General features: G+C 37.0%; 1 protein-coding gene across 4 annotated transcripts in view; it reads left to right on the forward strand.

The window, feature by feature from the left end:
- The window catches only part of LOC149784321 (sorting nexin-17-like), a 196,658-nt gene that overhangs the window by 89,850 nt on the left and 90,466 nt on the right, over window positions 1-16,342 (forward strand). For all 4 annotated transcript variants that reach the window (XR_016413845.1, XM_089932348.1, XM_089932349.1 and 1 more), the window contains 3 exons: window positions 663-753; window positions 8,246-8,315; window positions 14,404-14,496. Coding sequence is in view for 3 of the 4 variants with exons in the window: in XM_089932348.1 (XP_089788474.1) it covers window positions 663-753; window positions 8,246-8,315; window positions 14,404-14,496 (254 nt within the window). In the remaining variant the exon portion in view is untranslated. The remainder of the gene's footprint in view (window positions 1-662; window positions 754-8,245; window positions 8,316-14,403; window positions 14,497-16,342) is intronic.

Below are 16,342 nucleotides of genomic sequence, written 5' to 3' on the forward strand. Positions count from 1 at the left end.
CCAGTGATGTAATAAATCACACGTAGCAAGTAATTTAATTGTTCATCATTCCATTTTAATCTCTGTTGTGTGATGTTTTTCTTCTTTCAGTTTTATTCTTGGTCCATCATTCTTTTGAAACTAATTCTGTATACTGTATTCTAGTGTATACCCTATATTCAGGTGAAAAAAGTGTAGACCCAGATCTAATTGTGTCTTTTTTTGCAGTGATAGATCTGTGTCTATCAGAACTGTTTACCTTTTTTTCCACCATAGTCTCTACAGAAAATTCCACAAAAATGTGGTCTACAGTTTAAGGTTACGTCATCAGATTTATGGACAAAGTCTTTTTATGCTTATATGCAGCACTCTGTAAGCAAGACCATCTCAAATAAACCCTGTGAGTTGGAAAATTGAAATGGTTAAATATAGTAAATGAAAATGTGGGCAAATTAACATAGGTAAATATAGTAAATTAAAATTGAACAGAAAGTTCAAAGTGAAATGGCATCATTAAATATGATTAAATAACGTTAATTAAAATGAATCGAAAGTGTGCAGACTGACATGAGTAATTATAGTAAACTAAAATGGAACAAAAAAATTCCAGCAAAATTGAGTAGTGACCAGCAGAGAATTAGGTTAAGGGCAAGCAAGTTTGATTAGATGATTTCTCATTTCAGTTGTCAGAAAGTTCCAAGATTTTGAGTCACCCTATATTTCTTTGAAATCAGCAAACAAAGAAGCAACACATCGCATAGTCTTGAGGAAGAGGTAAGACCTTTTTAGGACTGAATTGGAAAATTTAGAACTACAGAATTGATGGTAATAAAACTTTAACCACCAGTATGTGTACTAGAGTAAAGCAGTAGTAAGAAGGACCTTTTTAAATTGTATTCATGATGCCCTTATTCTCAGATATTTTTGACACTTTGCATTAACACAAAATTTTGCATCATGGATATACAATAGATCAGTCAGGATGGAAGGAGATCCTACTTTGTGCCTATTGGATGAAACAAGTTGGGAGTGCGTTACAGTAAGGTGGCAAGTAGTGTTGAAAGTTGCTGCAGTTTTTGTCATAGTTCTTATAATAATTATGCATGAAGTGGGAAATGTTCATATATAATCAATTTTAATAGCAGCAATAGCTTAACCATAGCTATTATTTAGCTTTCTTTTTTGTGACAAAAATAACACATCATTCATTTTATGTGCATCATTGTTTTATCTACTCATGCGTCATGTGCCAAATATGCAGACTTTTCTGATTTGACGCAGAGATATTGTTGCTGGTACTTAAACCAATGAACCCCAATGTAATATTTTGCCTATTATCACAAAACAAAGGTTTATCTTTTGTCTAACCACAACTATCCCAGAGAAAACACACACACACCAATTTCTTAGATTAATGTTATCATAAGACACAGGGTTACAATTGAGTGGGGAACATGGAGCTGACCTTATGTGACTTGTAACTATCATATTATTTGTAGCAACAGGATTCTAGAACCATATATTACTACACACAAGAAAGAGCTGGAAAATAAACACATAGTTTTAAAGTGATTGTCATGAGAAACTATTATTTTACTTGCACCTTTGTCACACAATGAAACAACAATTTCCATTGGCTCAGTTGTATGACTTGTGTTGTTCCAAGGTACTGTCAGCACTTGACTGAAAATTGCATCCAAGGCAAAAAAATTTAAAGTAGTATCGAACCAGTAGAGCCATTATTGTCCAAAGTCAGATACACTTATTATCAAAATCATTTTATATCAAGGTACTAGTAAGTCATTTTCTGCCTATTCTCTAGTCTAGATTGACACCACAGAAGCCATGTTATATACAGTATCCATATGAGATATTCGATTCAAGGCATTGAATTTTGTTCACATTGTTATTTTATGCATGTATACTTCTTTTTTCAATTAAATTTGTATAGAACTCTGAGAAGTCTCTTCCTTGCACAGATAAAGACTGGTAAATTGATGCTACTGTTTACTACATCTATATTTTTGTATATGTACTACATTTATTACAGTGGTTTACTCCATATGTGATACATAGAAACAAGGTGAGTTATATGTGACATTTATTTACTGTATTAAGGAATAATGTCAGAAGAGTCTGTGGAAAGTATGGCCACAAGAAGTCTTCATGGGACACTCATCCAGACTGTATTTAATGTTCCAAATGTACAAGAAAAAATCATTGCATATTTTGTAAATTATGGTCTGCAGAAATCTGGAATCTTGCAGACTCCAGCTGCACTTATAAATGAAAGAAGAAATTTCATTCTCCTTCATCATAATGTTCTGGCTAGTCTGTTACTGAAAATAACGTGTCTTCTGACTGGAATACCCCTCCTAACACATCACTACCTCCCATTTTTAAGGAGATACAGCAACAATATAGCAGCATGTTGCTGCCTTCCATGGAGGAGATGCACCATTCGTCCCATAGCGTGTCAGTGCCTTGTTAGAGGAGGAGATGCATTGCTCTTCTCATAGCATTTTTGCTGCATCCCATTGAGGAGTAAATGCAATGCCACCATCCTGTCATAGGTAGTGCAATGCACCCTCCCACTTTGCAAGATCAGCACCACACCTTCCTTAGTGATGTTTCAGTTGATAACCATGCATCCTCTGATTATCACACTAAGGCCTCACAGTATGGGGATAGGGTTTGGACTGAGTCCCCACCCCCACCACCTCATTATGAACATTGGGAATCTAACTAATGGGCTCCAACTAGGCTAGGGGATTGGATTGGTATGCCCCCTTTCATATTATCCCGCTGAATCCATTGAGATGTGGGACCCTCCACCTGTGGCTTTAGTCATGTATGCCCCTTGTACTTTTGGATCTTGCCCTTGTAACAGGTGTTACTGTGGCTCATGTCCTGCCTTCACCTCATCAGCAGGTGGAAACCAAACAAAAAGCTATAGGCATCACTTCTTCCAGGATTGACAGACATTCTCATCTCTCTCCAGCTCATTCCACTCCTCCAGCCCAAACTCACTGTGTTCCAGTACAGGACTTATCACAGTGTTCATGTACCCTCTTCACCTCCTTAGGACTTAGATATACTACACACTCCCCAGCTTAGAGTGTCGTCGATGATGCTGTCTCCATTGTGATAGACTCTAATGAGTTTGACATGGAGGAAGCTGAAGTGATGCCTGCTCTTGCACTTTTTTAAAATCTCTGTTAGATGTGAAAGAGGAGGTATGATCTATTGACAAGGCAATAAATGAAGTCTGTCACCTCTTACCCCCTGACTTGTGCCCAAAGCCTGCCACACAGTCCAAAAAGATCCTTTCCAGTCTGAAAAGATGTTGGTGGCTCAACCCCAACCAGACTCCTCCAGGCCTCCTCCTTCATTCTTCTGTGATTGTGGAAATGGCCAGAATATTTATAGACATCAAGGGTGTGCTGTTCCCTTCTCAATGTTGCAACCATTGGTCTCTTCTGCCAGCTATTGGGTACATTCCCCAAAGTGGCTCATGAAACCTCCCCAACTTGATGCCAGTGCAACCAAAGTGGGTGTTTCAAGTGGAGCCTTGGCACGACTTTCGGTACAAGACATTGAGTATATAGAACAGAAAGTCCAACTGCTTGTCACCATAACTTCACATACCGACCTCCTCGGCCGCTTCTTTTACTATGCTGAAAGAAGTATCCTATAACCCAGCCACCCTTCAGCACATGCTGAAAGCTGTGGCCAAGACATTTTGGCATGCACATTTTGTTTCTATGGCTTTATCAGTGGAACTTCTTCACATTATGCTGTGATGTTGCCTTGGACTCTTCAAATGTACTGCTCGATCACAGTAAAGACATCTTTAGCGCTGCTGTGCTTGAAGCCCAAGAGTCTGTCTGTAGGCCTCTTTCCTACCATGCCGTCTCAAGACTTGTTGGATTATCAACATAGATACTTCACATTCACTCCAGGCCCATTGCAATCAGCCAGGAAGCATGTCAGTGTGAAACACCATCAAGGGTCTTCTACCAGGTTCTTCAAGCAGACACAGCCCTTGTCCAATATGCAACCTCAAAATTCACCTCCTCCATCTAGTTCATCTGGATTTCAGGAAACAAAAAACAGACATGCCTGACAAACCTGGAAAGGGAGAATACAGTTTTCACAATTCCTTTTTGACTTGAGCCTTGTTCTGCTGTACATCCCTCTCCCAGTCATTCCCACTGTAGCTCGCCAAGGCCTTTTTTCCGAAGCCTGTTAAAGCATCATGGATGATGGTTGGGTCCCCCCTTTAAACCGGTTTCTTCTGGAAGAACCTTTTTAAGATGGAGACCACCTCATCGATCCTAAATGTGCTTTGACCGTCCAGTTGGGCTGTCTCTATCAACCTATCAACACATCCTTATATTTCCTCCTCACCGCAAATATTTCCAATTAAGTTTAGACTGAGAAGTTATACAATTCCTGATCCTACAATTCACAATTTCTTCTGTACACCTGAGTTATGGAAATAGTGGCAGGATACCTCTGGTTATTGGGAATTCCTATTTATTTAGATAACCGGCTGATCCATAATGTTCAAATCCAGTCCCTTCATCAGCATCTGTACTGATATTGGTCTGTGGTAACTCACTTGGGCCTTTTGCCCAACCTTGAGATATTGGAACTCATTCCATCACAAGACTTTGTTTACATGGGGATGAATTTCCTCACAAACCAGAACTGGATTGGAATGATTGAAACCTGGCTCAGTTAGAGACATAAGAGCAAAAACTTCTTTTTCTGATTGACTGTACCTGTCCTTTCTGGGAACCCTGAATACTGCTGCAGACTTGGTTCTGTTAGGATATCTTCATGTGCAGCCTCTACAGTTTCTCCTTCTTGCAAGGTGGAGACCTCACAAAGATTCTCTATCAACACTGATCTTCCTAGGATCAGTATTTCATCACCATTTGCAGTGGTGGATGAATCAGGACAGATTCACGATTGGAGTCCCCATGCATGCATCTAGCCACACTCCAATCTTTTTGCCAACATGCCAGATTCCAGTTGGGGTGCATATTTAGAACTCGAAGCATAATTCTAGAGGGATTTTGGACACCATCCAAATCATCCCTCCACATAAACATCCTTGAAATGAAGGCTGTGTATTTAGCATTGCAAGGATGCATTGACAGTCATTGGTCGATGTGTCATGACCTCTGATGCCAAGGAGGGGGGCCCCGAGTGGCCGAGTGGTCTAAAACGCTCTTCGTTACGGATCGCTGCCATCTCACCTCTTTCTGCGTGGGTTCGAGTCTCGGATTCAGCCAATGTGGGTATGTGAGAAAGCTTGCCAGTAGCTTCTCGTGGGTCGGTGGTTCTTTCTGGGGTTTTCCCGGATTCTTCCTCCACCATTAATACTGGCCGCCATGTATAGCCTATCGTGTGCTGAAAAATGGCGTTAAACCCTATAACAACAACAACAACCACCAAGGAGGCGCACATAATAAAATCCTTAGCAAATGTGATGCCCGATTAGGATCATTTTGGCAGGGCCACCTGGATTTATGTGTAGGGCCCCCCATGAGCATACATTTAGAAATATACTTTTAAACAAGTTTCTTCCATCACTTTAAAAATTTGTTCTCTCTTTTGATATATTTTATTAGTTTTTTTATTTTTAAACATTACTAATGCACTTTGCCAAATCGGTCCAGTCTGCATAAAGCAGGCCCTTAGCATACATGCCCCTTCTCTTTGTGTTGTTGTCTGGAACCTGCTGCTCTGGGCCACCTTGGAGAACATAATACTCAGAGTTTGACATATTCCGGACAAGAAAAATGTTTTGACAGAGTCTTTCCAGAACCAGCATAGCCATCCTCACAGAATGGACTCTTTACTGCTCTGTTGTAGAGTCCCTTTTCTCATGGTGGAGGAAAGCCCCATATGAATCAGTTTGCAACCAGGCTCAACAACAGATTCCATTTTATGTTTCTCTTGTCCCGTATTAAGGAGCATGGGCGGTGAATGCATTCTGTTATCAGTGGGATCAGCTGTTCGTTTATGCCTTCCCACCCTTTTGACATATTTTTCAAGTTCTGCAAAAGCCAGAACTTCCACTGCTCAGATCATTCTCAGTGACCTCAGTGCTCATGTTTCATTGATCTTCTAGACCTGTTGATTGCTTGACCCAGGTCTCTTCCACTGAGGAGGGATCTCCTCTCCCAACACTGGCGATATCTCCTCCACAATAGTCCACAAGTTCTCCACCTTCATGCTTGGCTCAGCTTAAGTGAGCTCTCTGCCAGAAAAATTTTCGGGCCAAGTTGTCAGTTGCATCATTCAGGCCAGGAAAGCTTTTATATCCATTGTCAATGATGCCATGTGGAGAATCTTCTGTGATTGGTGCAGTAGGAAATTGTTGGTCATTGTTTTCTCTCTATAATTTCTGTTGCGATTTCCATTTGTTTCACTTTGAGAACAAAATAATGCTCTGTATCCACTCACAAAGGATATAGTACTGCCATTTCAAACACCATTAAATTATCTCAAGGCACAGTAATTGGTTTCGAATTTAATATTAATGATATTATTAAGTATTTTGAGCTGCAGAGACCTGTCTCACACCCTCTTATGCCTAGATGGAATCTTTCTTGCTTTATGGTCTTTAGTCAAAGCCCCCTATGAACCAATGAGTGATTCCTCTTTTCAGGACATCACTCGAAAGACTGTTTTTACTTGCCCTCATTTCAGCATGATGATGAAGTGAGATTCATGCTTTTTCTATTGCCACTGGCCATCTCCTGTTTAATGGGAATTATGATTTGGTTTCCCTTATTTGTCAGTCTGGAATTTTAGCCATAAATCAATTATCATCCATAGCTCCTCTACCAGTAGGAATCCTCCGTCTCGGTCGAATGTGTGCTGTGGATGATACAGATAGATTTGTATATCCCATGAGGGTACTCTGTTTCTATCTTAAGGCATCCAAAAGATAAAGAAACTGTAGGAAGTCTTTTCCTTCCTTTCAAGGGTTCCATAGATATTTTGGCTGCCACTATCTTACTGATTGAGAAACTTAGAGCCCCTGAAATTCATGACGTTTGATATTTCATATCTCTGCCTTAATCACTCCTCCTTGGAGGACATCATGAAGGCAGCGATTTGATGTTCCCATACTGCCTTTTTCTCCTTTTACCTCTGCTTGTTGTCACAATAATGCACAGGCATTTTTCCTCTGGGTCCCATCATTAGAGAATAACATGTGGCTATGAGAAATACCAATATTCCATTACATGGGCCTCTCCACCAATGGTGAGTACCTTCCATTTTCTGTTTTTTTATCAGTTTAATGGAGCATCAGCTAACACACTTTACTGACAAATTCAGCTAACAATAGCTATGGTACGCTATTGCTGCTATTAAAATGGAGTTCTTGTGTTGGGGTAAAACTAATTTTAATTATGTCATACTTACCCATAGCTATTGTCAAATGCCCTCCTGTCACCCTGCTCTGATGTCCTAATGTATCAGTCATCTGTGAAAAAGATGAACTATCTGCTTGTTTTGCACATAACATACCAAGGACAGAACAAGTTGCATGAGGAATTGTATCATAATGACAATTCTTCACGCTAAGGGAGGATATATGCACATCAAATGGATTGTGTGTTTTTATTGGCACAAAAATGAAGCTAAACAATAGCTATGGGTAAGTATTGCATAATTAAAATTAGTTATACCCCCCACCAAAAAAACCATACCGATATGGTATTACAGTTTTTATTTAAATGTTCATGTGCAGAATATTCACTTGGTCCTGATCATTTGCAGCACTTTTTTATGTAATTGCACATGTATCTGATGTACATTTTGGCACCTGATTCTCAATCTTTTCCTTGCTGTATAGAATTTGTGTATCTATTGTATGTCTAACAATGTACTACAAACCAGTGTACATGTGTTTGTATTTACCAAAACAGACAGTATATATATTATGAATTTTTTCAGAAGTTATTCTGCAGTATGCATGGCATATTATGAATTGAGAGATATATTAGATAAAGCTACAAATGTATTTATGTTTTATATTTTTTGCTGAAAGTAATTTTTTTGTTCAAGCCACAGTTATGAAAAGGTATATTCATGGTTCTTTAATTCCTTTAAGGGGCAGTTTAAATTTCACTCAGGCTTGAAAAATCAATGGTCTAAAGATAATACAAGTCACTGAATGATTAAAATAATATAGGAAATCCACATATATCTGCATAATGTTTACATATCTTATATTTAGCTACTGGGACCCAGCATTTGATGATGATCTGCTTGAAAATAAAGTTGCCATGAATTTGTTGTATGTACAGGTGAATTATTTTCCTTTATTTCTAAAATTAGCCATGCATGTATTGTGAATTTACAAATGATTTGTCTTTTTGTGTGCATTTGTGTGTGAAGATTGTTTATACTTCTGTTGGTCATTTGCTGAAATTTGTTATAAGCTTGCATTGTGAGAGAGACAGAACATACTACTGAGGTGACAGATACTTAGGAGACCAGCAATCGTGTGCATCTTTTTTGTCCTGAGCTAAAAAGGATACCACACAGAAGGATGATAGAAATGTTTTAATGGAGAGTACTTTCAGTGTTTGAATAAGTGAAAATAGCTACAGATTATTAAACATTTAAACTTACACCAGCGGTAAATGTAGTTTCCATAGAAGACATAAATATAAAATATTTTTAGCTTTTTTCATTGTGTTTGATGTAAATGTGAAGTACCGTACTACAGCAACTTTTTTAAATCTTTTTTTTATTTTGATATTGTTTCTTTAATTGAATTTTATACTATTTGTTTATTTGATTTAGATAATGTTTCTTTAATTAATTTTGATAATGTTTTTTTTTTAAAATTCTTAATGAAGTTTATTCAATAAGTTCAGCTTTGATATTGTTTTGGTATGCAGAGTTTGGACTTGAGATTGCCAATATGCTAATGGCATTTTGTTGTCACAGATGATGGTTGATTTAAAAAAAAAATGAATCACTTCCAAATTTAAAAGAAAACTTGTCATAGGTAATTTTGACTCCTCCATAGTCATTAGATGAAGGTAGATATATACTACTATTGGTACAATAGATTGTCTCAAAAAAAGGTAACTGTTTTTTTTCCAGGTGATGTGACAGTGGTACAGACAGTAATTATGTTTCCATTGCTCCCTTAAATACATTCCCCAATCACTTCAACATTAAGTGAAATGAGTCTGCTATCTCTTGAATCCAGTTCTACCAAAAAACAATCTTTTTTGTTTATATATTATAGACAAAGGGTAGTAACTCATGCCCTTTATTTGCCCTTGCCACCACTATGCATTGTTAATTTTTAAGCTTTGCATCTATACATTATATAGTATATACAAACCTGCCATTAAATCCAAGTCAGACTCTATGCCAGAATTCAAGTCATACAAGTTGTGATTTATTTGGATTCACATTCAATCAAAAACAGTTGGTATACATGATCTTTACCATATATATATATATATACACACACACACACACACATGTAAGGATGGGAATCTTAGTGAAAGATCATGTAGCCAAGCCAGCAGTTACACACGGTTTGACTTTTGCTGAAGCTGACCAGAATAGCTTCCAAATATACAACAAATGGCTGACCATTCTCCCAGCTAACATTCCACTTGTCCAGGTGTTACAAAATTGTGCGGCAGAACCAGCTTTACCTATGTTCACTACTTACCCATACCAGTGGATTATTTAGAGATAGTGGCAGTGCATCATTGTTACCTCAGGGCATGATTTATTCCAAAATGGAAACAGATGAGGACCAAGAGTATTCACACAGTGAGTGAGAAGATACTTCAGAGCAACAGCCTTACTCTAATCTGACCATGGAAAGGATGAAGATTAATTTAGTGTTACTATTGAGGAGATAATAGTGTGTGTTGTTGACTTTGGAATGCCCTCCATCCCTTGTCACCATGTATGACTGTAAAGCTGAAGCATCAGTCAATATCAATGACAAGGAAGAGTCTCCATCTTTCTGGCTGCTTTCCAATCCTGAGTTAGCAAATCTCAGGGAGAATATCGACTGGTTGTCCAAATATATCTGTGACCTAGGGAATGCTTTAAACGTTCATTTTGGAAGCCAGGTATCAGCTATGTTTTCAATGTACTGGTACAGGAGACATTTCACCACATGCCATGCTATACTGAATTCCCAATGTTGGATATAGAATATAATGGCAGTTAACATGTCGGCTCTAAGATTTTATGCGGTGGATAAGAATGTGTTTCTTGTCATATTGAATCTGGTTCAAAATTTGCCACATCTTCTGTACTGGATTTGGCCTTTCTGTCAATTTTCTGACGTAAAAAAATCAGCTAACCAACACACCTGGGAGCAGATGGCCCAAATTGCTTGGGTTATGAACAGAACAGCCCATGATATCGATACCCAGGAATATTACAGCCAAACGTATTCTTCTCACACAACAAAGGTTGCAGGTGTTTCATCCCTACCCTGTCTTCTCCTTCATGCTTTTCTCTTGTTGGGATTGCCTTGCAAGAGAAAGAATTCAGACCCTTGATTGTGGACAAAATCTGGAGAGCAAGAAGACCTTTCACTCTGAAGGCTTATGAGGGAAAGTGGCAAGCTTTTATGACTTGGTGTAGAATCAGTGCCATCATCTCTTTGAGTGCCTCTATCCCTCATCTGGCAGACTATTTTATCTGGCTCTATGGGGATACAAATTTGGTGCCAATTACCATCCTTGATATTGGAAACATTCAGGCACCTTGGCACAGGAGTTATTGGTCATAAGAAAGATTGAATCTGTCCTTCGTCCTGATATTGCTTAGCTCTGAGAAAACTTTGAGCCTGGCTCTCATTCTAGCTGTCTAGCTATTTTCATGTAAAACCTGTTTCCTGATAACTTCACTTTGCATGGTGAGTGAGGTACCCAAATTATCTTCAGATCAGATAGTTCGATGATCCTCATGATGCAGTCTAGGCATTGTGGCCAAGAACTGTTTACTGTAAGTGTGCAGTCAGTCAGTCATGTGCTCCCTCTTGGTGCTCCCTCTTGTCTGTAGATAAGACGAGAGCAACAGCCATTCAAGATCCTCAAGCACTGCTTCAAGTGTACAGAGACTAGTTATGGCATCAGCAAGCAACTCTTTCTCACCATGAAGGCAGGAAGGCAGGATATAATCTCTAAAGCTCTATCTTCAGGGCCAGTGGGTTATAGTCTCTGTGTACTCTGCCTCTCAAAGATCAAAGTCACCTCATCATAGAAGCAGAGTCAACCTTCTAAAGTATTTTGATTGGGGATTTAGATTTGAAGGAACATAATCAGAATCTGGTGAGTCCTTTGGCTGCAGCCCAGATGACCACCAGAGCCAATTAAACCAACACAGCCTCTTAGCTTTGCTGGATTTGTCAGTGATTTTTGAAAGTAAGAAAAGATTTCAACAATCATCTTCTTATAACCTGATAGAGTAGTTTCCTTTACATGTGTTGCCTCTAGCAGGAGAATGAGTTATTGTTCACATAGGCAATTCAGCCTTTCTTCCCCAGGAGGATACCCAAGTTATAAGTAGATGTTGTGTATATTTGATTTAGTTATATCTGATTTAATATATATTTGTTTCAGTTTTAATTGTTTGTGAGTTTTAAATTTTATTTATTTTTCATTACATGCTATTGTAATATATTCACTGAAGATGATACTTTTCCAGAAAATAGTTTGACCTGGACTGTTCGTTTTGTAAACACCAGGTGTTGATCTAGATCCTGACTTGGATTCAGAATTAGTAGCAACCATGTAAATAAGTTCTATTTTTATTTTAAAATGATAGGTTGTTGTTGAGGTCATGATGGGACTACTGATTTAAGATGTAAACAATTGTTTAAATTTTTTATTTCTTAGAGTAAAATTGGTTTTCGTCAGGGCCACACTGAGTGTACATGATCTTTAACAAGTACATAATTTTGATGAGTTTCTGTAACATGATCATGTGACCCCCTTTTTGTGTTTTAGAATAGGATATAACCTTTGTTTTTGAGAGATATTCTCATTAGTAGTTGGGCTCTTACATTGGAAGTTGTATGTAATTCTTGAACTCTTCGTTGGGACTTGAACTTGAAATCATTAGAACATTTTGTTATTAGGACTTCACAAATTTTATTCGTGGATTATTCTTGGATTATTTTTTTATTTGATTCTTAAAACCATAAGTTCATCTTTTTTCATTTTTACATAATTTTTCCAGGGAAATAAATTGTTATATTTTTCAAAGCTTGTTGTTTTTACTCTTTCTTGTGTTACAGTTTATTCGAGCCTGAACATGTAACATAAGAGTAGGATGCTCATTATTCCCATAAGCTATTACCTATTCTAATGTTAATGTGATTGGAGAGTGTATTCAAAGAAGGAAGCAAATTTTAAAGTAAATTTTGTTTCTGTGAGAATACTTACCCAATCACATTATTTGAAGACCCTCCCAGCCACCCTACTATGCAAACAACCTTGCTGTAGGTCACCAAACTTAAAACTGGCAAGAACTAGTGGTGGAAAGAGGAGGTAATTGTCTAGATATACTATCCTTTGTCTATATGATATAAGCAGAAAATAATTTTTTTCTTTTATTAGGGCTGGATTCAGGAGTTTGCAGGCTCATATCCCCTATTGTTAATGTTAGTGTGATTGGGTAACTATTTTCAGAGAAATGTAATATATATATATACTTTGCTATCTTAACTCTACAATTTGTGATATTGTATGGTTGTTTATAAGTCATTTCATATTGGCCACTTATGAGATTAATGTCTATGGAATTTTTTTTTTTAAATTCTTTTTAAAAAAATTATTTAGTAGAGATAATTGAAGCTGAAATCTAGAATATGATCACTCTGAAATGTTTTATATAAATTTTAACACATGGTGGAATCATTCTTTAGTCATATCAATTCACATAAGGGTTGGACTTTAAATTTGACCTCTCTCATTTTGTCATTTTTTCTTCTTGTTTTATTTTTTGTATTTGATTTTTTTTTAAAAAGCAAAATTTCTACATGGTATATTTAGGAAGTATGTGGTGGAGAGATTATTTCAATATAGAGGGTGTATAATTTGTCAAAATGGATGTAATTATTCCTGTGGTATTAATTTATTATCTTTTCTTTCAAACTAAGGTTGGGGCATTGTGAAGAAAAGCAATTAAACACAAAGACATGCTAAGAAACATATGTCCAAGTTGTCAGTAAAAGTTGTCAGTCAGTCTTAAAATTTGGTTTAGTCTGTCAGTAAAGCAGTTAATCATTTGGACCAGGTATGATAAAAATTCACATCAATAATTTATTCAAGGGAATTAATAAGGGTAAAAATACACTTTTAAAACACATTAATTAATAGTATAGTGTTTCAGAATACTAAAAGGTACTGTAAAATCTGAATAATCAGTATATACACTTATTATTTTAAATTATTGACAACTTTTTTATTATATATGCTTATAAACAGTAAAAGACATTTACAATACAGTAATCCCAATATATTATATGAAGGTGCAAGATATAGATCCAGGAAAGAAGATATAGCAAACTAAGGAAGACTTTAACAGCACTAGGTATTACAGATAGATTAAGCAGTCACATTTTACACATAAGTAGGACTGAATAATATTGTAATTATTCTTATTTAGGTGCACATTTTAGCTCCTTTAAATTTTGGGGCACATGTAATGCATTTTAAGGAATTTCAAATTTGAATGCATCAACTTCAAAATCATACCTTTTTGATGGCACAAATTTGAATATTTTATGTACAGGTTGAATATTCAACAGATTAAAGATTTAATGACTCTTTATTGTGTTGCAATCTTTTCTTTTTAACTGCAACTTCTAATTAATTAATTGACTTTCCTGTAACATTGCCGTATGTTGTAGCTCATATGCAGATTTAATGCAAGTCATACAGATCTTAATTTTCTTTTACATGCAGATTTATACTTATTTTTGCCACAAAAGTACTGGAGAGCTTGTTTTTACACTTAATGTTCCATGCATCCTTATTTTCATGTATGTGCTTATTATGTCCAGATCTTACAGTATTCAAAACTATGTCCATATTCAGTTAAAATTATATATTTCACTGTTTTCTTCATGCTTAGCTTAGAGGTACATATTATCTGAACATTGGATGGATGGGTGAATGAATGGATGATATTATCTGTCCACACACACACACACACACACACATTCAAATTACAGGCAAAATTGATAATAATCAGGAGAAATATCAATTTAAAAAATAATGTTAAGTTCTTGTTCTCACCTTTTTTTTAAAGTTTGATTTCAGATAGTTGAATTGTCATCAAAGTATTCCTACTTCATTGTTTGTAGTGTCAGATAAATTTTGTTTCTATCATCAGGTTACAAATGATATTGAAAGGCAGTGGGTTCTAGCAACCAAAGATCAGTTAAAGCATTTGGCAACATTACAAGAGAGAAATTCAAAACGAGAGGTAAACAGAAAATTTTAATAGCAGTGATACATTATTTGCCATTATCATAATTACTGTATCTTTTCTTGACACTATTCCCCAGTCCAAATATATTATTTTCATCACCAGTTAGTAAATGTGTGTTTACAAAAGTGTCTCTTATGTGCCTAACAGTTCATCATTTAAGATGTCTTTTGACATTTCTGCAGTCCTTTGGAGTGTTGTAGTTTTTGTTTTCTCATAATTATTGTGCATCTGCATCCTGATTTGTTGAACTTGAGGAATTTGAGTGCCTCTCCAGCAAAGAAATGCTTGTTTTTTCTACAGAAACTTTTATTGAGCTAATTATTAACTACCCATTTTTTCTTTCAGGTTTGTTGTTCATTTCTTGTATTTTCTTTCAGCATTAAATATTCCTCTAGCAGTGGATAAATGCATTCATAAAAAGGCTGTGTGAAAAACCTGCTTCGAGTCTACTATGTGTGTACACGCAGATGATTGTCCTGTTTGTTGTCTTTTGCCTGACAAGATATGGCATTTAGCAAAGGTTCCCATGTATGTTGGGCCAGGAAGAAGATACTAGTTTCTTCATCACTGGAAGACCCTCTCCATTCTGCTTCACTTACTGATTTAGGAAAGTCAACAACTCCCATAAGAAAGTGGTCTTTGGGTTTTTGACGCCTTTGCAAGTCACCAAATCAACAAGGCTGAGATTCCTGACATGTGGAGTGAAGTTGTCAGCTCTGACAAAATAGAGATTCACAGCACATCACAGAGGAGGGAAGTTGTTAGCATTTGAAGGGAGTTCTGCCATCCAAATGCAAGGGAAACATGGTCTTCTGGGTCATTTACAGCTGTTTATCACCTTCCCCAAGGTTTGTTTCCAAAAACCTTCATGAGTTTGCACACTAGGATCCTTTTCAGTTTGAGAGGCTCTCCAGGGCATGGCATAAATTAGACCTGCTGCATCACTCATTGATGATGATGGAGATAACTCAGATATTATGTCAGGGTCATGAATCAGCCAGAGAAGAAAAGGGGTGGTGGTGTCCCCTCTTCTATGCTTGAGCCCAGGTTTCAGTCCTCAGCTACAGGATCCATTTGTTCACTTAGCCCATTAAGCTCCCAGCTGTCAACTCTAGTGCTTCCCAGGTGGTGATTTTGGCAGGGACTTGGGCTTTTCCCATCAAGTCTGTCAAAACTTGGGAAGTGAAGACCTCTACACTGTTTACTTGGTTAGTCCTGACAGACAGTATGTGAGGGTCCTGTCCACAATAAAGGAGGGTTTACTTGTCAGCTTTGTTTTTGAGACTCTCCATCTCCACCAAGTCCATTCATTTTGTTTGCCTGTCCCAGTTGGTATCTCTACAGGAAGTGTACACCCTTTCAAGAAAAGGCACAGTAGAGATGGTGATGAACATCCAAAGTCTGAGTTTTAATTTATGGATCTTTTTTTTAGAAAGAGGGATATACTTTCAACTCATTATCAGCCTTTCCCAATTGAACATCTTTCTCCTGGAGGAGCATACACCTGTCCCTTGATAACTTGTGCACAACAGGGTCCACAAATATAGACCACACTATAAGCCAGCACGAGTTACCACGGGACCTCCAAAATTATAAACAAATCACTTTGACACCGAGAAAACTGGGGGGGGGGAACGACATTAGGGAACTGGGCTATTTATTGATAGAATCCTCATTTTACAATCACGTCAATAATAACTTTTAATAACACACTTTTTCTAATGAAGTTCTTCGTTATTCTGTTTAAATAATATTTATTTTCAAAATGTCCAACATATCAAAGATCATTCCAACTGGTTTCAAAACCATCACATGTACATGAAAAATATGTGTATTACAT

This window comes from Sinohyriopsis cumingii, chromosome 14 (genome assembly GCF_028554795.1).
Source record: "Sinohyriopsis cumingii isolate HCF-2022 chromosome 14, ASM2855479v2, whole genome shotgun sequence".
Taxonomy (NCBI): domain Eukaryota; kingdom Metazoa; phylum Mollusca; class Bivalvia; order Unionida; family Unionidae; genus Sinohyriopsis; species Sinohyriopsis cumingii.